Raw genomic sequence first — 23769 nt, 5'->3', positions numbered from 1 at the left:
CAAGGGAATTCCCTTATTTGAAGCCATCAGTGTAAACTACTTTGAAACTGTGATGCATATCTAAAATGTTACAAAAACAGAGATTGAAATGTAAAATCTGACGTATGATCTTACTTAAAATTTGTCAAGTCTAAAATAAGTCTGGGCCTCTGGAGAAGCCAAGGTGGAAATCCTGCAGTGGCCAATCGAATCCCTTCATGGTGCACCACATCCAACATCTTTAAATAAGAGGGTCTCACAAACACATACACCATGCACCCATAATCGAGCCCGGATCGCACAAATGCCCTGTAAAACCAGAGCAGACATGTCCTGTCTGCTCCCCATGTACCGTGACTACGACATTTTAAAATACACAAAGCCTTAAGTGAGTATTTTTTCAGGTCCTTAAGATATGGTAACTACATAAACTTAAAATTTGAGGCCCAGAAACCTCACTGTGTCTTTAAAAGTAAGGTCAGTGTCCCTCATCGTCAACTCAGGAATGTTTAAAATGGAACGAGAATGGTTAAAAAGAACACACACAGACTTCTCGGTGGAAAACTTAAAAGCACTCTTCTGCGCCCATTCATCCAAACGTGGAAGAGTTAATTGCAACTGATGTACTGTCGTTGCGAGGCTTGAAGAAGAGCAAAACAGAGAAGTCATCCACAAAAGAACACTGGACAGGACTTTTCACTATGGACATGATGCTGTTAATAGCTATGGCAAAGGCAGTCACACTTAAAATGCAACCTTGAGGGATACCGTTCTCCTGCTGAAAGTGATCAGACAGGATTCACTGACTCGTTATCTCAAATATCGTGGCGAGAGGAAGGACTGAATAAAAATGGGAAGTCAACCACGTAAACCCCATTCGTGAAGCTGCTCCAGGATAAGAGGCTTCCAAGTAGTATCATAGGCCTTCTTTATGTCAAAAAATATACTTAGAAGGTGCTGCCAGTATAGGAAAGCCTGTTGTATAGCCGTCTCCAGGAGGGCAAGGTTATCAAAGGCAGAGCGATACCTCCTGAACCCACACTGAAAGCGACTAAGGATTTGCCTGGATTCTAAAATCCAGACAAGGCAATGGTTGACCATCCACTCCAAGGTCTCCCCATGCAGCTAGTGTGAGCAACACCATTGTAACTACTTGGGCATGTACTGTCTTTCCCAGATTTTAAAAGAGGAATTAAAATTGTCTCACACCACGAGTCGGGAAAGTGACCTGACGCCTAAATGGCATTAAAAAGTGTGAGGTGGATAGCTTTGTTTCGCCTTGTGAGGTGTTGCAGCATACTCTAATGGATCCTGTCGTGACCAAGGGATGTGTCACGAGCTGTAGACAATGCAGAATCCAGCTCCCACATGCAAAATGGGCAGTTGCAATCTTCATCATAGGCGGACCGGAAGCCAAACTACACCTCTCAGCAACTGCTCTATGGCGCTGGAAACATGGATCCTAACTGAATGTTGCAGTAACTGTGGCAAAATACACCGCCATAGTCTGGGCAATGTCTCACGGACTGGTTTGTAGAATGCCGTTCCCCATTATAGCATCCATGGGGCACCTGTCTCCTCTCCCAGAAATTCTCCTATGGTCTCCCACACAACAGAATTTGTTGTAGAATGATTAATGGTGTTCAGGAACTGTTGCCATGACCTCATTTTGCTCTCTTGAGTAATTCAGTGACACTTTGCTCTCGCGACCTGGAAGGCTGCAAGATTCTCTGCAGTTGGTCAACACTTGATCCTAGGGAGATCTGCATGCCTGATTCTGATTGCAGAGCAACATTCAGCACTCCAACAAGGGTCAGGTTGCCTCTCCCGTTGTCCGATAGACTGTGGATTGAATGCTGCAGTGGCATCGTGGATCATTTTGGTAATATGATCCACCCATGCCACAACATTCACACAATATTTGAACTGGGCCAACTGGTTATAAAGTGTCCAGTCGGCTCTAGCGAGCACACATCGCGATGGTTTCCTTTTGGGTTCCATCCCATCTGACCGGTGAATCCATATCGGGAAGTTCCATGCAACTCATCAACCACTTCCCATTGAGCAGTGTGAAAGAGAGCTGGAGAGTAAAGCGAGAGATCAATAGCAGAGAACGACCCAGTTGCTGTGCAGAAGTGAGTGCTCTGTCCTGCGTTTAGCAAGTATGCACATGATGACACAAGAAGCCTCTCAATTGCTCTACACCTGGGGCAGGTAGCTTCAGGGCCCCAAAGCACATTGTGTGCATTAAAATCACCACAGAGGATGGAAGGGGCAGGGGAGCTATATAATAAGGTCGGTTAGGGCCTTTTGATCAAGTGCATCACATGGGGGCAAGTAAGGGAACGTATTGTCAATGGATGATGCATGTGCACCGATACAGCAACTGCTTGTAAAGTCGTTGGAAGTGAGAGAGGCGAGGAGGGGTAGTCGGTACTGATGAAAATACCTATGCTTCCTCAGCTCTCTCTCCAGTCAGGTCGTCCTTTTTGTGGAGTACATAGCCTTGTAGCTCAAGGGTGTACGATTGATGGAAAAGAGTCTCCTGGAGACACAGACACAGTGGTCGGAGTTCCTCCACATGTGTCCTGAACCCCTGCAAGTTCCACTGCAGGATGGGAGCCATTTCATTGATGTGGTTTTAATTTACCTTTATCTTTGCACCACAGAGGTGAAGCACTTGTAGAGTGAGGGGGAGAGTAGGGACTGCCTGCAGCCAAGGCATCTAACTCCATGATGTTCTCCTAATCAGTCAGACGTGAAATAATGACATGTGATGGCACTCGGGACAGCTTTTGACCCGAACGTCATGAACCTTTCCTTGCACCCCGTCCCTTCAAGGATGAGGGGGAAAGGGGGCATTGAGAGAGACTTTGCTTGTCATGTGCCTTTGCTCCACAACCTTAGGAACAGGTTTCTATGCCATGGACACATAAGAAGTGATAAAGATGGGAGGCTTTGTAGCCTTATATTCCTTTTTTGCTTCAGCATAGGGGATCTGCTTGGTGACTTTTGGTTCTTGAAGTTTTTGTTCTTCTGCAAAAACAGGGCAGTCTCAGCTCCAGACTGGGTGGCTCCCAGAGCAGTTACTGCAGACTGCTGGAGATGGACAGTCAATCCCAGCTTCATGGGCTGCCTTTCCACATTTCCCACAGGCCGCTTCACTCCTGCGACTCAGTGTTGTGAGACCACAACGCTGGCATTTGCAGCACCACATAGGGTTAGGTAGATAAGGCCTAACCCTAAGTTGGAGGAAACCAACAGTGGTGTGGTCAGGCAACGTTGGAGAATTAAAGGTGTCGGCCTTCTCAATTTCTCCATTATTCCTACACATCCTTTGCTCCACATCCACTATCCCCTGTAATGCCCATTCCTGTTTAAGTTTGGCTATTGTAATGACGCAAAGTGTACAAATTTGTTATAAAAGTCAGTAAATTACTCAACGGACAGTATTTTTCAGTACAGGCATTTCATTCATTCCAAGCAAGTATCAATTCATGACAACATTGACTAGACATGAGTTGACCGTAATTTGAATCCGTTTTAGCAAACTATTAGTTTCTATCCAGTGATAACATTTTATTGATTATGAAATACAAGTTCTCGAATTTTATTCAGATTGGGAGATGTTAATTAATAATTTCAGGCCATAATTTATCTGTTTAATATAAAGGTGTTTTGAATTTTGTGTTCATGAAAAAGTGTTAATTTATGTGCGGCTTTTACTCTGAGATGAGTTATCACTTAGAATGCAAAAAGGGTGCATGTACAATTTGCTGACCTGTGCGATGAATTTTATTTTTTGTGATTTTGACCCAAATGGAGACAAATCCAGTTTCATTTCGACTTTACATGAGATAGACATACCACATTATTACAAAAGACTCGTTTAGGGAAATCTGAAACCTGCGTGCTCGATTTGAAATACGTTATATGCTAGTACGTGATCGAGCTGTCCAGTGAATCGCATACAATAGTTGCAAACATGCTTGGACTTAATGCACAAAGTTGGAAATTAATTTTGAGACAAGTGCTGATTTTGACAAAAATGAACCGAAAGTTTATTCAAAATATCGAGGTTCTGTTTTGAGACACATATCATCTTGTTTATCACGTTGCTTAGCAACACTGTAATGCAGATTAATTAATTCATTAGAAGGATTTGTGACACAATAAGTCCCATTACACATACAAACTGTTACACGAAATTTGCTGAGAGTATGAGAGTGATTTTATTTCCAGAAATGCCAATAAACCAGTGGTTTCAAAAGTTAAATTACTAACTGTTGTGTAACTTCACTGATTGTCCCACGCCACTACTGGATGTGTTGTAAAATCTCTCTTCACAAGAGATCTTAAGACGCTGGGATAAACAAGAAACAAGAAGAAGACTAAAGAAGAGGCATCGGTATACTATGTCGATATCCATAATGTCACGGCATGTGACCATAGAGTTAAGGGAGTTATGCAGTTCAACAGTTACGCCATATTCACTTAATTTTTCAGTCTTTGTAAGTAGTTCCACCTGCTTCGCCCTCCACCAGTAGAGAACCATTCTGCAGCCGCTTAACAGACTTCAAGCTTACAGCTAGTTCTTCCAAGCCTTTATGGATATAGAAGGGGGACACTTTTTCAAATGTCCCCTCCTTCCTCTTAATGACCAAAAACACGTTTTGGTTTATGACTCCTTGAGCCTTGTTAACATAATTCAGTCAATGCAGATTAACAGGACGGCTAGCATCCCTCATTCGTTTGGATGATTGGGTGTGAATACTCCCAGGTGGTACACCCTACCCACTGGGAGGAGGAGAAGATGATTTTGAGGGTTCCATCTCGGTCCCACAAACAGCAAGGGAAACAATGGTCCACTCAGACAGAGCCCAGCATGCCTGAGTAAACATTTTACAACTAAGGTGCGGCAGGTTCCCCAGAGGTTGCCTGCTAACGACTGTTCCACCTCAACAGCCATGCATCTCACCAGTGCGCAGCACACCTTGAGATTGAGTGATTTTTTATGCAGGTTTTTACCATCCTCGCGATCCGGCTGGTCAAGCCAAGATCCCCGTTCCCTGTAACTCATAACGTTCCACTGTCATACCGCACAGTGATCACTGAAGCATGCCCAGAGCTTACGGTAACAGGAGATTACGGTAACAGGAGATTGGCGGCACTTACTAGTCCCCGGCTCAGGAACCCTGGGGTCACCAAACCCATACTCAGCAAACGAATGCTCGGCCCCTGAGGGCATCGGGCTGATGACCACCTCAGGTAGTAGTAGATGTGCCATCTGAATGTCAGTGTGCACAACACTTGCCGCACTTGTCCCACTTACGTCTGCTGTGGGTAGATGTAGTAACCAATGGGTTACTACACTTCTCCTTCCTTGCGGAGGGAAAGACCATGCATCACCATCTGTGATGATGCGACTGAAGGGGCATCCCTGCCATCTGCAATTAGGTAGCTTTTTTTTCCTCAGGACACAAAAACAACTAAGGTTATAAATGCCCATATCATAACCTTAGATCATCAAGAAGTAAAATAATGTCAAAGTGACTATACATTAAGCCCTATCAATAAAAGGAAAGCAAGCTAAGAACAATGTCTTCCTCATGGAGAAAGGTCCACAAAATATGCTGTAGAAACAGTGGAAGTTCAAACCAAAAATTAAATGTCCTTCGCCATGTTGCTAAGATGGATATAAAGTGAAACACAGTCAACAGCCCACACGTCATTTGCTCAGACGGCAAACATACACGAGAATGTAAATGTTAAAAAAAGGGAATTCAGTCAGGAAATGGCGAATTGTCAAATGTTGACGACAATGAGACCAAATTGGTGGGAAATCACAACATATGGTGATGGCTAAAATGACAATGCTCCATATGCAACCTAGCTAAAATGATCTCCTAATGGTGAGAGGGCCGAGATAAGGTTGGCCAAACTGCTGGGAGAGGTCTAATTTCCTGGAGTTTGTTCCCATGATGGGAAAACCAGCAGTGATGCCAAAGTGACACCACCTGCTGACAGAGGGCAACATGGAGATCATCCGAAGGGATGGAAGAGTTAGCGGACAGAGGTAGAAAGACTGCGGCTTTGACAGCAGCGTCAGCATCTCGCTTCCCGTCAGCGTCAGCAGTCTCACTTCCCGTCAGACCAATGTGACCAAGAACCCACAAGAACAGCGAGAGAGTGGAAGCTTTCTTGGACCCATTGCACTAAGGGATGGATTTTCTACAGCACGCAGAGGCTGTGAAGGGCACTGAGAGAATTGGAGCATATGACACAATTAAAAAGTCTGTGTTGCCAGATGTGCTGGGTGGCCTGATAGAGGGTGAAAAGCTCTGCCATAAACATTGAGCAGTGTTCTGGAAGCCCATACTGAAAATGGTCGGTGCCAATGATGAAAGCACACCCAACACCACAGTCAATCTTAGACCCATTAGTGTACACAAGTGCCGTAGAGTTGGTAATATAACTAACAAATAAATGAGGAATGCAAGGTGCTGTCTTCTGAACCAATAATAGCACTGAACAAAAGCCGGTTCCGGCATCAATGCTACCACGTTGTCGGCTTCCGTGTAAACATTATATGTTAGTGCACGAACACCTGCTGTTGTGTTGTGTTGTGTTACCGCCTCGACTACAGTTTTCGTTTGTTAAACAATGTCACCAAAACAATGTTGTTCACCAAGCAACAATCTGTTGTGCCATGGAATGCCATTAAATAGTCAGGCTTTGGAATTGCCACAGAGAACGTGTGAGTTTTACGAGCAAGAAAAAGAGTTTGTTTTTGTTCATGAGCATGCGTCGATTCCTGCCGATAAAGTTTTAGAGCATACCTCAAAAACTCTAGGACTCAGTGAAAGAACAATTATAAGGAAAGGGGTGCTGCTTCAAGACTTACATGACAGTGAAGTAAACCATGTGGAAGAAAGCCCCTGTGGGAGAAACAGTGTGGTTTTAAGTACTCTGGGAAAGAAAAAAAAAAGGCAGCCTCGTCCTGTTTAGATACTGATTCTTTCCAATCCGATGCAATTCGTCGGCACATATATGGATACTATAAAATGAAAGAATACCCCACAATAGCGAAGCTGCTAATTTCTTTAAAAGAAAGTGAACTTTTCTCAGGGGGGAGGGGGGGGTGGAAACGTCACTTAAGATGTTATTAAAAAGTATGGGCTTCCATTTTAAAAAGTTAGATGGATGAAAACTGTTACTTGAAAAAGCTCATGTTGTTGCAGCTCGTACCATTTTCTTACACAAAACTGTAGGAAGGGACATACACTCAGTCATATGGTTACACAAAACCTGGGTCAACACTGGAGAATCAGTTGAGAAATGCTGGACAGATGATACTCCGAATAGCAGCAGTCATCAGCCAACAGGAAGAGGATTCCGATTAATTGGGACCCATGCAGGGTCTTCAAACAGCTTTGTGCCAGAAGTACTTTTAGTTTTTCGATCGAAGAAAACTGGTGACTATCATGAGGATATGGACCACCCACGGTTTCTACAGTGGTTTAAAAATTTGTTGCCCCAGTTTAGTGTTCCAACAGTGTTTCTGATGGACAATGCACTGTACCATTCCGTGATTTTAGATAAAACTCACACCACTAGTGACCGTAAAGAAATTATGACACAGCGATTGCAGGTGAGAGACATTGCTGCTGACATGAGACTGACAAAGCTGCTGCTATACTCGCTCATAAAACAAAATAAGCCTGAGACACCTAAATGTGTTGTAGATGAAATTGCAAGCAAACAGAGTCACTTGGTAATTAGGCTACCGCCTTATCACTGTCATTTTAATCCAATTGAATTGGTTTGGAGTGAAGTCAAGGTGTACATTAGAAGTAACAATAAGACTTTTAATACAACAGAAGTGGAAGGACTGTTACGTGAAGGTCTTGCTACTGTAGACGTTACCTCACGGTGGTAAAAAGAAGACCATGTTGCTGAACTCATAATGGAAGCACAGACTATAGACGGCAGTTAAAATGAAACCTAACAATTAATGATTTCTTTTATGATGACGACGATGATGATGATGATGATGATGATGATGAAGACAACAGTTTTGGTGCCGATTCTGATGATAGTGAAGGAGAACTGGATGGAACTGTGTCATTGACAATGTCAATTGGTGAGTGTAAATGTATACAGAATTAAAGCTTTCTCTCTGCAATCAGGTAGGCTATGCATGTTTTGGTTTATTTCTTTCTATAAGTGTCGACAGCATGTTCTTTGGTATGCTTAGGTTTACATTATTATACAACGTTTTACGTGCAGCTATTACGGCAACAATTTGGAACGACATTTCACAGATATTGTCATTAACTTCGGGTGTTTTTATTTCCCTGTTTCATACACTATCAAACGCTTAGTCTCCGTCGTCGTTCTCTCCATTCTTAGAAAAACGTACTTTGTTGCACTTAACATATAAACGTTGATTGTAGCTTACATTTACAAAATGTACTTCAGAGTTGTGGGCATGTGCGGTGGTAGTTATTGCAACCTCGCAATCACAGTATAGCCAACCACACGCGAGATGTCAAGTGACATGTTTCACCGGCCCACGTACAGGACACAGAGAGACCAGGTACAGAGTGCGGCCAAGTAAGACACGTGGGACAAAGAAAGTTTTCTATCAAGCACAAGACCCAGAAATTTCATAGTTTCAGCAAATTGAAAAAGAACAGGCCCAAGATGTAAAGACGATGGAAGACACCAACTGTGCCACCAGAAATTCATACAAACCGTTTTGTCAGTGGAAAAGCAAAATCCATTGTCGATACTCCCTGAGTAAACACAACTAAGTCATCACTGTAGATGCCACTCAAGGAAACAGGTTTGTGGAGAACTGCAATAGATTGCAGAACCGTCAACATAAAAGGAGCCGGAGGTGCCTGGCAGGTGACAGACCACAATAGAGTTAATGGCTATGGCAAAGAGAAAGATGTTCAGGACAGAGCCTTGAGGCACCCCTTTCTCCTGGATGAAGGTTTCTGACAAAGCTAATTCCACATGTACCTTGAAAACTCAATCTTTTCAAAATTCCTGAAGGAAATGGGCCTCAGAAGCCCCACGTGTAGAGTACGAAGGATACCAGTCCTCCAGCAGGTGTCACAGACTTTCTCCAAATCAAAAAACATGGCCACACACTGGTATTTCTGCAGAAAATCATTAATGACATGGATTGACAAAGTGACGAGATGTCAACTGCAGAACGGTGCAATCGAAATCTACATTTTTGCAGTGGTTAGTATATTTGCGAGATTCAAGCCACGATACCAACCAGCCATGAATTACATGTTCCTTCACCTTGCAAACACAGCTGGTGAGAGAAATGCGGTGGTAGCTAGAAGGAAGGTGTTTGTCCTTACTGGGCTTACTGTCCTTACACTCCTCTAACCTCTGCACTGTAAGCTGCAACTGATGGCGAGGAGGAACAGAAAACAGCCAAATTGTCCCCAATTAAGGAGCACTGTACAGGAATCCTTACCATAGATTGCATACTATTTATGCTATGGCATAGAGCGTAACACCTAAAACACTGCCCTGAGGGACAGCATTCTCCCGCTCAAAACGATCTGAGAGCCAGTCCCCAACTCGAGTCTGAAAAAAATGTTGAGAAAGGAAAGACCATATGAAGATGGGGAAGTGGTCATGAAAGCCCCACTGATGCAGTTGTCTCCAAGTAGTATCATACACCTTACTGATATCCAAGAATATACTGAAACAATGTTGGTTGCGTAAGAAAGACTGCTGAATAGCTGCCTCTAACAGGATTGGGTTGTCGACAGTGGACCAATATCTCCGGAATCCATACTGAGAGGGGCTAAGGAGATGTCTGGTCTCTAACAATCAGACCACACAACAGTTAACCATTCACTCCAGCATCTTTCCTACACAGCCCTTTAAGGTGATACTCCTGTACCTACTGGGAGATGTACGTCCCTTCCTGGTTTCAGGAGAGGTATCAGAACCGCCTCCCTTCATGAGTTCAGGAAGTTGCCTCTCTGCCATATAAGATTTCCTTGAGGAAGATTTCCTTTGACACCGCTGGCAAATAGCAAAGCATGCAGTACTGGATTTGGTCATGACCGGGTGTAGTATCACAAGTCTCAGACAGTGGTAATTCAACTTCCTGCATGGAGAAAGGAACAGTTGGCTCTGACATCCAACTTGCCCTTCTTGACAGTTGCATAGTAGCAACAAAATACCGGATCCTGGCTTGCATCAGCTGTAGTATTTGCAAAATGATTGGCCAGTGTCTGAGCGATGTGACACCCCTACTTCAGCGCTGCTGCTATTGGTAAACAACTGTGTTTACTGGAAATCCTCCAGATGGCTTCCCATACTTTTTGAAGAACAAGTGGAACCGTTGATGTAGTCCAAGAGCGCTTGCCATGACTGTTTCTTGCTCTTCTTAATGACACAGCAAGCTTTGGCTCTTGCGATTCGAAATGCTGTGAGGTTGCCCACTGTCAGGCAGCATTTAAACCACCTAAGAACCACACATCTGGAACAATGGCTGAATGGCACTCTTCTGTCCACCAAGGTATATGTCGCCTCCTAAGAGGACCAAAAGACTGTGGAGTGGTTAAGTAGCAGTACTATGGATCACACACGTGGTGTGGTTCCAACTGGCTGAAAAGTGGCCAGGTAGCCCTGCCAATCATCCATGTTGGTGACTCTGCTCAGCAATCCACCATGCAGTATGTGAATATAGACTGGGCAGTGGTCACTGGAATGAAGGTCATCAATGACCTCCCAGTGAACAGAGTCAGTGAGGGCTGAAGAGAGAGGTCGATGGTCGAGAATGAGTCAGTAACAGCACAGAAATGAGTTGGAGTACCAGTGTTTAGGATGCACAGCTCATGAGATGTCAAAAGGCTCTCCAAAACCCAAACCCGAGGTCAAGGCGAGATCAAGCCCCACAGGACATGATGGATACTGAAATCTCCCAGGAGGAGAAATGGTCGAGGGAATTGTTCCATATCTGTGAGAGCCTCAGAGTCTATTGCATCCAGCAGAGGTAAATAAAAAGAGCAAACTGTAATCCTACAACATGCATGGATTTCAACTACAACTGCTTGCAGGTCAGTAGCCAGGGGAAGAGCAGAGGAGTGGTGCACATTATTGACAAACATGGCAACCCCTCCTTTGGCCAATCAGGTCATCCTTGTGATGTAGCATATAGCCTTGTAGTACAGCAGCATCAGATGCTTTTAAAATGTGTTTCCTGTAAACACAAGCATGGGGGCAGTGGTGGGCTAGGAGTTTCAGTTCTTCCACATGTGTCCTAAATCCATTAATGTTCCGCTGTCTAAATGGAACCACCTATCACAGGGGTAGTACTTTCATCCTAACTTTCTGCCATGTAAGGGAGCCCACAATGGGTGGAAGCTAAGTCTTGGGGCGAGATGATTGCCCCAGTCCGACATCAAGCTCCACTGCCTCTGCAGAAGATTCGAAAGAGACGTCAGATAGTATATCAACATTATCTGACTGTACCTCTTGTCTCCTTCAGTGGGTGGTTCTTCACGTTAAACTTCGATTTTTTGGTCTGAGCTGGCTTTGAAGTCACAACCTCGGAAGTGGTAGTTGTGGTAGCAGTGCTGGGCAATGCTCAAGACTTGACCTGTGGAGGGGCAGGAAGTTCCATGATGTCAGTAACCACAGCCTTTTCTGAAGTTCTAGGGGGAGGGGCAGGCTTCAAAGGAACTTTAGCAGCACAAGTGCATTGACAAACACAGGTGCTAGTGCTGACAGTAGCAACCTCTGTTTGTGTAGCAGCATCACTTTTAAGGACTGGCTGTTTCAATATGAAAGAAAAGGAGTCAGTGAATGTGGGGGACAGCAAGGACTTTTATAACTTTTTGACTTCACCATACAGGATGCACTTTGTTGTTTTGATCTCCTGAATCTTTCATTTCTCAAGGAAAATACGGCAGCCCTGCTCAACATCCAGAGCAGCTGACACACTTTGGAGGAGAGGAGCAACCAACTCCGTCAAGGGGCGACTTTACCACATTTCCCACAAGTGGCTTCCTCTTTACAGCCAAGCATGGTGTGCTAAAAGTTTAAAACACAGCACTGGATTTGGAAAATAAGGTCATACACTTGGGTGTAAGAAACCTGCCTTGACATGCTCTGAAAGTTTGGTGCTATTGAAAGTTTAAGGATAAAAGAGCCTGATTTCACACGACCGCCATAATGTTTTGCACATCGACAATGCCTTCCTGAGGTCATTTGGCTTTCAGCTCTTCTCAGGGAATGTCAATTAGATCCCTGCAAGTCACAACACCTTTGCTGTAGTTCAAGGTGTTGCGCAATTCAGTGTCTATTGCATACTCCCTGAGGCATTGAGCTTTCTGTAGGTTCTTTACTTGCTGGAAGCTAGATGTTTCGACCGACAGAGTCCCATTGCACAAGAACTTAACAGATTTTGATGTGCCAGCAATGCCTTCTAAGCCTTTCTCTATGTAAAATGGTGAAAATTTCACAATATTCTCCTATCTTCTTTTAACTATGCGAAACACATTCTCCAAAACAGCATGCATTCTGCTACAATGGACCCATTTAGGAAGAATGGCTACACAAGCCCTCTTGTTAGACTGGTTGTTGTTACCTTTCAGCGGCCCACTCTTTCCGCTGGGAGGGGGAAAGAAAATTTTGAAGAATCCATTACAGTCCCTCATGCAGCTAGGGAAGTAAGGGTCCAATCAGACAGAGCCCCACATGCCTAAGTAAGCCTTATACAACTGAGGTGTGGTAGGTTCCCCACAGGTTGCCCGCTAACGACTGATCCACTTCAACAGCCATGCATCCCATCAATGCGCAGCACACCTTGAGAGTGAGGGACTTCTTATAGAGGTTTATGCAGTCCTTATGATCCATGCGGTCAAGCTGAGATCCCTGGTCCCTGAGACACACAACGTTCCACCGCTGCACAGTATGGTGGTCGCTGAAGCATGCCCAGAGCTTACAGTGTCAGGGGACTGGAGTTGCTTACCTGTCCCCAGCTAAGGGACCCTGGGGTCACCGAGCCTGTACCCAGCAAATGAATGCTGAGCCCCTGAGGGCACCAAAGCAGACTGGAAGAAAATGAACGACGCCAAGACGATCGCAAGGACACAGTTTTGTTTTTTGGAGTCAGAGAAAGAGTGGACGTTGCGATTCCAAGAACAGCCATAAATTTCTCCTTGTTGGTTCTAATGCTGCAAATGTTCCACTTATGAAGAGTCATAACAGGGATTGGGGAGGAGGGAACAAATGAAGGGCAGTCACCTTGGCATCTACCGAGTGCCAGCCTTCGAAGACTGCTGCGGGGCACACAGACTAGAAGATCCTGTTCCTTAAGATCTACAGAAGTGTTGGCCTGTGGATTCTAGGGCAGAAAAACGGTAAGTGGTGTGCACCAGTGAAACGGCCACACTACTGAAGAGGATCTCCAGGTCAGGGAAGGGGAAGACAGCTTGCCTATGTTTGATTTCTTAGAGCCTTTGTGGTTGATAAATGAAGACTCAGATGTTTGTTTGCTGTAGGGACATAAAAAGTCTTCACAGGAGCATTCCTTTTGTCCTCTTTGGCCTGCCAGTTGTGTAACAGGTCAATTGCCACCACAGGCTAAGATTTGGTGGTTTGTTGCACAGCTAGAGGAGAATGAGACTGGGATACTACCATGATAATGTGCAATTTTACAACTGCAGTGCTAAATTGGAGGTCACAAGTCAGTGTGGCCATGTCCTTTGTTGAGCAAGGAGTAGCAAGAACGGTACTGTGAGTGCCGGATGGTAGAGATGCAGGGCTTTCGACTAGCCAACAACTTGAGAGCGACAAGATAAGGTACTTCTTCCTACACCTGGTTCTCCTGGATGGCCCACTCATCTAGATACATGGGTCATTCACGGGATGAGGCGGGATGGTCGCGATTACAATTGACACAGCAGGGAGAAGAAGGTGGGCAATTGCCCTCATGAGCATCCCTAACACAAGTTAACACATTTGGCCATGTTTTTACAGGACATCCAAGTGTGACTGTAACGTTGACAATGGTAGCAATGCATCAGGTTGGGAATGTATGGTCGGACCATGATGACTTCATAGCCTGCTTTGATCTTCGATGAAAGTACTACTCGATCAAACGTAAGAAAAAGCATGTGTGTAGGCAATAAGGTTTCATCAACCTTTTTCATTTCTCGATAGACTGCAGTCATGCCCTGATCAGAGAGGTAAGTTTTGATTCCTCCCTCAGTTAGACTATCAAAAAGGCGAGTGTAAATAACACCACACGAAGAATTCTGCATTCAATGGGCCTCAACATGAACAGGATAGCTGTGGAGGAGCGAAGCTGTAAGCAGTTATTGGGCTTGAAAATCGCTACTGGTCTCCAGGAGCAAAGCCCTATTGGATAAATGAGAGCAGGATTTCATAGGGCCTGCAACTGCATCAACATGTCTCTCAACTATAGAAAAGGACTGACCTACAGTATGTGATACCATGAGGAACTGAGGTGCAGCTATGAGAGTCTTTGAATCTTTAGCCACTTCCATTTATGTTTAGTAGACGTGGACTGAGATGGTGACTGACTCATTGTGAAAAAAATCCGCCATGATTGCCAGTGTCTCCAATGACATGCTCCTTCCAATGGGGGCCCCCTCAGAGAGAGGCTTACCTGCTTTAGATAACTGTTCACACCACAGGACACACCTCCTGAACTCCAGACAGAGGGACCAATTGGCAATTTGGGAAGGTCACAGCCTGCAGTCACCTCTCCCTGGGCCTGGCCTTTACCAGGGGGTCTGTGCGAACCCTACCTGTTGACCCAAGGTTGGGAATTACGTGCTACTCAGTCCCCTATTATACATCAAAAACTTGTGGGCTGGACTTCAGGACTGTACAGGGAGGATGAAGAAACAAAGCAGAGGAAGGGTAGGAGGTGGAGAATGAAGAAAGAAAGAAAAAACAGTTGAAGGACTGCTCTGATCTCAGCCTACTAAAACTTCAGAACATATTCCCAAAAATATCTCAGACATGTTCCCCAACAGAGGGGATGGAGAATAGCAGGAGGATAGACACGCAGCATGGAAAGGGAAAAGGTGTTGCAAAGGATGGGGGCCCAGTGGTAGCCACGAACAAACTCACCAAAGAGTGGTGAGCCCCCTGGGGGGCATTCGTAATGGTGCTGGGGGTGGTGGTTGCAGGTGCGAGCAGTGCCCAAGCTGCCCAGACCAGTGCATACAGAAAAAAGTTAGTGGGATGATCGCACCCTTGCTGCTTGTGGACCCTGGGGCAACTGGTGGACAAGACTGGCGACAGGAGGGGGAGGGGGGAGCCGCCATTTGCACATCAGATTCCACAGCATCAGGTGCCAGCAGGGGCAGCAATGATGGTGGAGAGCCTTTGGCAATGGAGACCTGGCTTCCATCCTTGTTAACAGCAGCATCTGCTCAGCACCATGAGAGGTGCCAGCATTGGCTGCAGGAGGCAAACCCACCATCGGTGATGCCTCCACCCTCAAGAGTGGCCAAAGCCAATGAAGAACGAGGTGTCAGTCCCACAACATGAGGAGGGGAGCCTGAACCCATCCTGGGACACAAATGGGTCTGGTGGCATGTCACAAGTCAATCTTTGGTGTAAAACATGAAGACACGGAAACCACACTGGCTGTGGACGATGGCTGGAATCCCATGAGGGCATCATCAAAATGCCCTGGCCCAGACTGGTGTGGCAGACGTGAACATCAACAAAAGGGGTGCCATGGGGGACACCTACCCAGCAACAAGAGGTTGAGCAGTGTCTATGGCTAACGACCAAGCAGGAACTTGGTAGGGCTCTTGCCCCAATTGGCATCATTCAGTAAGAGCTTAAAAAAATATGAGAGCCTTCTCTGACAGGATACCTTCGAAGTGTACCTTCAAAGTGCTTGCGCATCTGCATATCAAATGTTCAGAGATGGCATTCCACCTCGCTGTTCGATTGCAGATGGAAAGGATCTGCTTGACGTGGCAAATGACATAGTGTGTACAATATGTCCTTGAAAGACTGTGCCTCGAACTAAGGACCATTGTCCAAATCCAGTCCACAAGGAAGCCTTCTATGGAGAACATCTCTGACACGCTTTGACAATCACATCTGCTGTTGCAGATGGACAGCGAACAACATAAGGAAAATGAGAAAAAGCCTCAATTGCCAAAAACCAGAAAGTCTCTAAAAGGGACCAGTGAAATCAATGTGGACTCTTTCCCAAGGCAATGTAGGGGCTGACTATGGCAAAAAACAGTGTGCGGCACCATCTGCTGACTGGGAACACTTGTGGCATGCTGCAGCAAGGTGTTCCACATCCCGATTGATGCCTGGCCATAACACATGGTGGGCATGCCAACAGTTCTGTATGCAAGTCCCCCAATGACCATGATGTAATAACCAGAGGACCTCCCCACATAATGCCATTGAAACCATGATTTGGGGAGTAAATCCTTCCGTTGACAGGAGAATAAGACAATCGAGGAGGGAGAAACGAAAGCACAACGCATAAAAATTATGAAGTGGGTCAATGTTCGACCTATTGGACAGTCAGGGCACCCATGTTGTATCAGGTGTACAAATTGCCAGAACACCAGACCTGTGCCACAGCAGACGCAATGTGGGAACTTGTGATGGGGAAGCCATCCACATAACAATACACAATCAAATAGCAGGTTACTCTTTTTAAAAGAGGTTATGTAGGTGATCCTCCACGATAGCACCTGTCATGACAATCTCATCAAGGTAGCTAATGCAATGAGGGATGACTCTCAAAAGATGTGCTAAAGATGTTGAAAGATGACATGTGCAATGAGAGACAATCATCATAAGCTGACCTAAAAAATGTTGAAAGGACGCAGGTGCACAAGTGACCCCAAACATTAGCCATTGATAGTGATAGGTGTTAAAAGGTGTATCAACCACAAGCAGCTGGTTTGATATCTCATCCAGTGGAATATAAAGGTGGGATTCAGCCAAGTTGGTTTTCGGAAAGAACTGACCACCAGCCAACTCTGTGACCAACTCCTCCAGGCAAGGCAGGGGGTAAGTAGTGACCTTGAAGTTGCCAAAGAGCCGACGAAATTTTCTAATCACTCCAAATAACAATAAACAATCCACCTCTGTGTTAACTTGATCATATACAGCCACTGGCACTGACCTTGGCCATAGAAAGTGAGAGCAGGCAGAGGTTTTGAAGGTGATGTGTGCCGTGAAATTATTTGCACATCCTAATCCTGGGGTAAACAGAACCGAAAACTCAGAACACGAGGAATCCAATTTGTGAAAGGGCACTTGATCTTACACCAGATGCACCATATTCACAATAAAAACCAAATGTAGCACAGGCATCTGAACCACACACATTTTCAGTACTTGCATTATTATCCAGCAAGTATGAACAGACAGCTGATTCATAAACTGTGACCACCATGAATTGCTCAAGAATAGGAATTTGCTGTTTGTTATATTGTAACCAACCAACGCACAATGCATGCCAATGGTGGGGACCCTAACTTGGCATATGATTGTGAGTTGACTAGGGACACAGCAGCTTCCGTGTCTACCTGTAGGATTAATGGCTTATCCATCACCCACACTTCAATGAAAAGTTTGTTTTGGCCCACAGACAACAGTTAACACAATGACCAAACAATATGAACATTGGTGTCCATTGATTCCTGCAATGACTCCTGGGATGGGGCAGGGGAAAGGGAGGTGGAGGGGGAAAGGGGAGGTAGAGGGGAAACAGGAGGTAGAGTGGGGGAGGGGTCAGAGAGTGACCTTTTTTCTTCTTCTTCTTCTTCTTTTTTTTTTTTGCAAGAGTCCTACCACTTGGGGCAGGCCATCTGCTGATACAGTGTGAATTGATGAGCACAAAGGAAGTCGTGTTCACTGTTTCTGTCGCTGACAACGTGTTTTCTGCATCAAACCCGAATGTCGGTTTGTGCTGCAGCTAGTTCTTCTCCCAGCATGCTAGTCTCCATGCTCCATGGCTACATACTGTCAACAAGGGTGACATCACGCCAAGTCTCTAATTGGAGAAGCAGGAGATCTTGAAAGATTGTGCAATATTTAAAACCTCTTCTAACACAGGGTTCCACTGGAACACCTCCTTATCTTGGATCAAACAAATGATTGCGCCTCTGACCATACTGTCTGCATAAGACTCCTGACACTTACGAAATGCGGTTGTGAAGCTCAGCTGCACAAGCTCGATACAATTGCTGCAGCTGTTTGCGACATCAGTGGGATTTAACACTTTCAGTGACCACATGGATATGGTTGTGGTGAAAGGAGAACATAAATTACACGTATCATCAAAAGAAAGTAAAGCTGATTTTTGAAGAGGAGCTAACTGGCACAGTTATTGATACATAAGAGGGGGGGTACTCACAGTAAAAAATGAACCTTAGAGCCCAGCCCTCTGTGTCAATCACCCAGAATGCCATGAAATGTTGAAGAAGATGACAGGTGTGATGAGAGACAACAATCATAAGCTGTTCTAAAAAAATGTGAAAGGAGGCAGGTGCACAAGTGACTGTGGATTCATCATAAGGGGGAACAGCAGCAAATGAACAGCCGTCAGCTCAGTCTGGGTCAAAGTAGCCAACAACTGTTCTAACATGGCCATATGCACCTGCTGTAGTTGCAGAAGTGACCCGACTAAAGCCTACATGAAAGAGTCAAATGGCAGAAAAACCACAGAATCCAAAACACACAAAAATTCGATCCTCGACGTCACCACTTGTACTCTAAATAGGAACAAATGGCCATAAAATCAGACACAATTTAATGGGTCATGGAGTGATATCCACAAGAATAATTTGAAAGTATAAGGGTCGTTCATAAGTAATGGCCCACATTTATTTTCCTCGGAACACATTTACTGTTAAAGAGTCAGAATTTGGTGACATACATATCAACAAGTCTTGTTCATGTCCTATTTTTCTACATAGTCTCCATCACATTCTATGGCCATATGCCAACGTTGTGAAGAGCATGTATTCCGTGCTGGTAAAAGCTCTTTCCAGCGCGAAGTGGTACACCCAACTTTTGTCCCTCGTTGCGATCAGTAACAGAAAGGCCTCTCCATCGGTCTCAGAATGCTCCAACAATTCGGGTGAAATGGCCTTTCTTTGACTCTTATGGTCCACTGTGAGTACCTCTTTGAATATCCGAGAGTCTCGATCATTGCAGACACACTCCCAATGTTGACTGACAACTGTAGAGCCAATTATCGAGTTGTGATGCGCCAATCGGCATGAATAATGCATCCGTACAATTCAGCATGTCTGGAGCAGAGGCCGTGACAGGACATCCCGAACATGGCTGATCATGTAGCTGTGTTTCTGCATTTCCTGAGGCTGTAACTTTGTTTACCCATCGCACAACTGTACTCCTATCAGCTGCAGCATCACCATACACAGCACACAAACATTTTTGGCTGTTCACCACAGTTTCCTTTTTCGCACACAAGAATTCAATAACAGCACGCTAATTGTAATGCGAGTCGTATGTAGACACCTTTTTGATGTTTTACTATGGCTCTGCCATCTGCCAGAATGGTTAAACTTCACAGAACAAACATTAAATATGAAGCACCACCAAAGACGTTTGTCTATGTGTCTTAATGGCTTTTTAAAAAAATGTGGGGCCTTACTTATTGAACAACACCCGTACTTTACACGTCTCAAACACATTTAAGAATGACTGGCTCAGAGGTCTGTGCATGCCCTTACAAAGATGCTATCCATGTCAGGTGTCACTGGTGTAGTGCTGCGTGCACCAAGCAATGCTGCTGACGACGGTCAGTGGTCAGGCTATCCTAGTGTTGGCAGGCATTACACTTGCCGTAGAGGGCCGACTTATGTCTGCTGTGAGTGAAAGGTGCAGTAACCAACAGGTTACTACATACAGAACTCATTTCCCAAGAACGGTAAAAACTTTTTGGCCATGGAGGAATTGCCAGATATCTAAAGAATCATCAAATATTTCTTTGTTTATGTTTAGTTCTTAATTCACTGGACGTTTTGTTAGTGCTGGTAGTTTTACTCACTTATTACGAGTATTACTTAATATTAGATAACATAGCACATGATAGTAAAAGCTCATACCATCATCAAAATTCGTGACTGTTTGTAAAGATGGCAAGACATCATCCTCATCATCTCCCTGCTGATGTGATCCTGCATCCATATTGGAACATTTGCTATATCCTTTAAAAAATAACAACAGACCATAAGCAAGCTTGCAACACAGTGTTAAATTATACATTAATATTTCAATGTAATAACCTGAAACTTCAAACAGGCAATATGTATAGCACACACAAAATGTGAGATTGGAAGAACTGTGCAGTTATTGTTGAGTGGTTATAACTGTATCTCTACATCTACATGATCACTCTGCAGTTCACACTACATTGTTTAGCAGAGACTATTTAACGAACATTCCACTACTGAACAGCAGTCAGTGTTGCAGTTATAAAGTGAAGTAACTGCTGCCTCATCCGTATAAGGAAAAGCACTTAACATACATTACCATTACCTCTGAGAGTTATGCTAATATTACATTCATTTATCACATACATATTCTTTCTTCCTCTTGCATTATTTAAACAAGAATGTAAATAATTCTATGTACAAATTCGTGTCATGCCGTACAGTACTCACAAGAAACAAAGACAAATTGTTCATAGATACTGACAACTGAAAAAAAAAAAAAATCACAAAAAGTATATGGTTGACTGCTTACAGTCTACTGGAAACATGCTAACACTTTCTGTCTAGTACACAGAAGCCAGGAAATCACACAAGGTGTTAAGAGAAATACAACAATGTACTAACAGCTAGAATAAAAACAGGTCTCCTCCTCTCCAAAAAGAACTTAGAAAATGTTATAAATCCCAGTATTTGTCCTTGCTAGCAAATGTTCATCAGAGATAAGGATACTGTCTGGAGTGCCCATGAGAACTGATAGGAGTGCTCGTGTTCTTTCTATGCCAGGCTATAATTAAAGTGCAGTTACTCACAGAGGGTCCAGAGTGGGCTGTAATTACCACATGGCAGCAAAACTTGGTAGATATTCTAATGCATTAATGCAGAACTGATTTATGCTGAAAAAAGAATTAGTTCCAATTTCAGCCACCAGGTGCAAATCTGGCACTGTGAATGCAAGAAAGCTGTACAGAAATGTTTCCACATGTAAGGGATTAGAAACGGGATGTGGGCAGGAAAGGTGAGACATGTGAGGCAGGCGTAATATTGATTTTCGTATTAACTGGTGCTTACACAATTTGTTCAGTATGAACACTGGGTACATCAACGAGATGCTGCATCCATAAAATTACATGATAAACAGTTGCTTGCAGCAGTTCTGGTGGAATCCGAGCAATGTGTTCCTGTATACTGGCCTTCAGATCGGGTAGAGACCAAACATGTCCCTGGTAAACACAATCTCTTAGATATTCCCAGAGCCAAAAGTCACATGCACTCAGATCAGGTGATCTTGCAAGGCCATGTCTCTGGACAATGTATGGATGTAAAACATTCATGGAAGGTTGCAATAAGCAGATCTTTCACTGGGTGAGTGACATGAAGTGTTGCAGAAAAACAGTGGTTTCCACACAGTTATTTTCTTCCAAAGCAAGAATCATACACTGTACAAGGAGATATCAGTGACAAGCAGACATTGAAGAATCATGTCATGGTACACCACACAGGTCCTCTGGGTGTATTCTCTTCAAAGAAGAACAAACCAAGAATAAAGGTGCAGGTGAATCCACACCACACAGCCACTTACAGTGAGTGCAGTGGCTCTTTGTGCACGATACACGGTTTAACACTATCTCAAATCCAGCAGTTCTGTGTATTCATTGCACCCTGTAGTGCAGAATGTGCCTCATCACTACATAGAATATTGGTTGGTCACATGTCTTCAACTTCAATCTGTGACAGAAACCCAATAGCAAATTCAGAACATTTCTGCAGATCACTAGGTCCCATTTGCTGCACAGTCTGGGTCTCTTACAGGTACCATTGTAAAATAGACAGCAAATTTTTCCGTACTGTTGACCATGGGATGGACAACTCTCAGAGCACCAGCACTACCCAAGGCACATGCTGCATGGTAATTTACAGCAACAACAGTCTCAGTCTCATCAATAATTTCCACTAGCATAGGATGCATTCCTCTTCCAGGTGTCACTCTGAACTCATCCGCATTTTCAAATTACATTAATACGTTCTTTAAACCATTTAAATGTATCAGGCATCTCCCCAGACCTTTCAGTCACTGATACTCTCTCAAAGCTGCTGTTCACAAAAAACAGTTTCACTAAAATCTCACAGTCTATCTTCTCAATCACCATACTCTTCACTCATGTTATGGCTTGCCAAATGACAACATGGATGTCATACAATCATACAAACAGTGTACAGCACCAGATTTGTCCTTGGTAGCCAGAACTGGAACTAATTTGTTTCCACATCAACGCATTAGCATATCTATCATGTTTCTGTGAATAGGTGCACTTCAATTATAAACTTCAATTATAATCACCCAGTACATAAATGATCTGCCAGGTAGGGTGAGAATAAATCTGTGATTGTTAGCTGATGACACTGTAATATACAGGAAATTATTGACACTGAGTGGCTGTAGAAGGGTATAGGATGACTTAAGACAAAATTTCTATTTGCTGTGGTGAATGGAAACTTGCCCTAAATGGGGAAAAATGTAAGTTATTCAGACAAGTGGGGAAAACAATCATGTGATGTTCAGATACAGTCTTGGTGGCATGCTGCTTGACACAGCCATGTAGATTAAATATCTGTGTGTAATTAAGCGAAGTGATATGAAATGGAACAAGCACATAAGGACAGTAGTGTGAAGGCAAATGGTCGACCTTGGTGTATTGTGAGAATCCTAGGAAAGTGTAGCTCTTCTATAAAGGTGACTGTGCAACCCATTCTTTAATACTATTCATGTGTTTGGGATCCCATACGTGATTGTTACAAAGGTGCTAGATGAATTCAAATGGGAATATGTGGAGGGAAGACAACATTCTTTTCACAAAAAATACAGAGAAAATTGAGAGAATGTGCACTTACAGCTGTTTGTAGAATGATTCTACTGCCACCAATGTACATTTTGTATAAGGACTGTCAAGACAAGATACGAGAAATAGGGCTCATATGGAGGCATACAGAGAATCATTTTTCCCTTACTCCATCTGTGAGTGGAACAGAAAATGGAACAATTAACAATGATATGAGGTACCCTCCATCCTACAGGGACAGTATGTATGTAAATGTAGATTAAACCTTTCAGGTACTGACTGGGATACTCTGATTAGAGCACAAGAATAAAATATACACTCCTGGAAATGGAAAAAAGAACACATTGACACCGGTGTGTCAGACCCACCATACTTGCTCCGGACACTGCGAGAGGGCTGTACAAGCAATGATCATACGCACGGCACAGCGGACACACCAGGAACCGCGGTGTTGGCCGTCGAATGGCGCTAGCTGCGCAGCATTTGTGCACCGCCGCCGTCAGTGTCAGCCAGTTTGCCGTGGCATACGGAGCTCCATCGCAGTCTTTAACACTGGTAGCATGCCGCGACAGCGTGGACGTGAACCGTATGTGCAGTTGACGGACTTTGAGCGAGGGCGTATAGTGGGCATGCGGGAGGCCGGGTGGACGTACCGCCGAATTGCTCAACACATGGGGCGTGAGGTCTCCACAGTACAT

General features: G+C 44.2%; 1 protein-coding gene across 1 annotated transcript in view; it reads right to left on the bottom strand.

The window, feature by feature from the left end:
• Nucleotides 1-23769, bottom strand: part of LOC126088540 (eukaryotic translation initiation factor 2-alpha kinase 1-like) — a 161852-nt gene that overhangs the window by 117084 nt on the left and 20999 nt on the right. Inside the window, exon 2 of the mRNA XM_049906719.1 lies at nucleotides 20127-20228. Within this exon, the coding sequence (XP_049762676.1) occupies nucleotides 20127-20208 (82 nt within the window). The 5' untranslated portion in view covers nucleotides 20209-20228. The remainder of the gene's footprint in view (nucleotides 1-20126; nucleotides 20229-23769) is intronic.

Source organism: Schistocerca cancellata, chromosome 6 (assembly GCF_023864275.1).
Source record: "Schistocerca cancellata isolate TAMUIC-IGC-003103 chromosome 6, iqSchCanc2.1, whole genome shotgun sequence".
In the NCBI taxonomy this organism is placed as follows: Eukaryota; Metazoa; Arthropoda; class Insecta; order Orthoptera; family Acrididae; genus Schistocerca; species Schistocerca cancellata.
The sequence above is the reverse complement of the archived record's forward strand: the minus strand, read 5'-3'. Positions and strand labels throughout refer to the sequence as shown.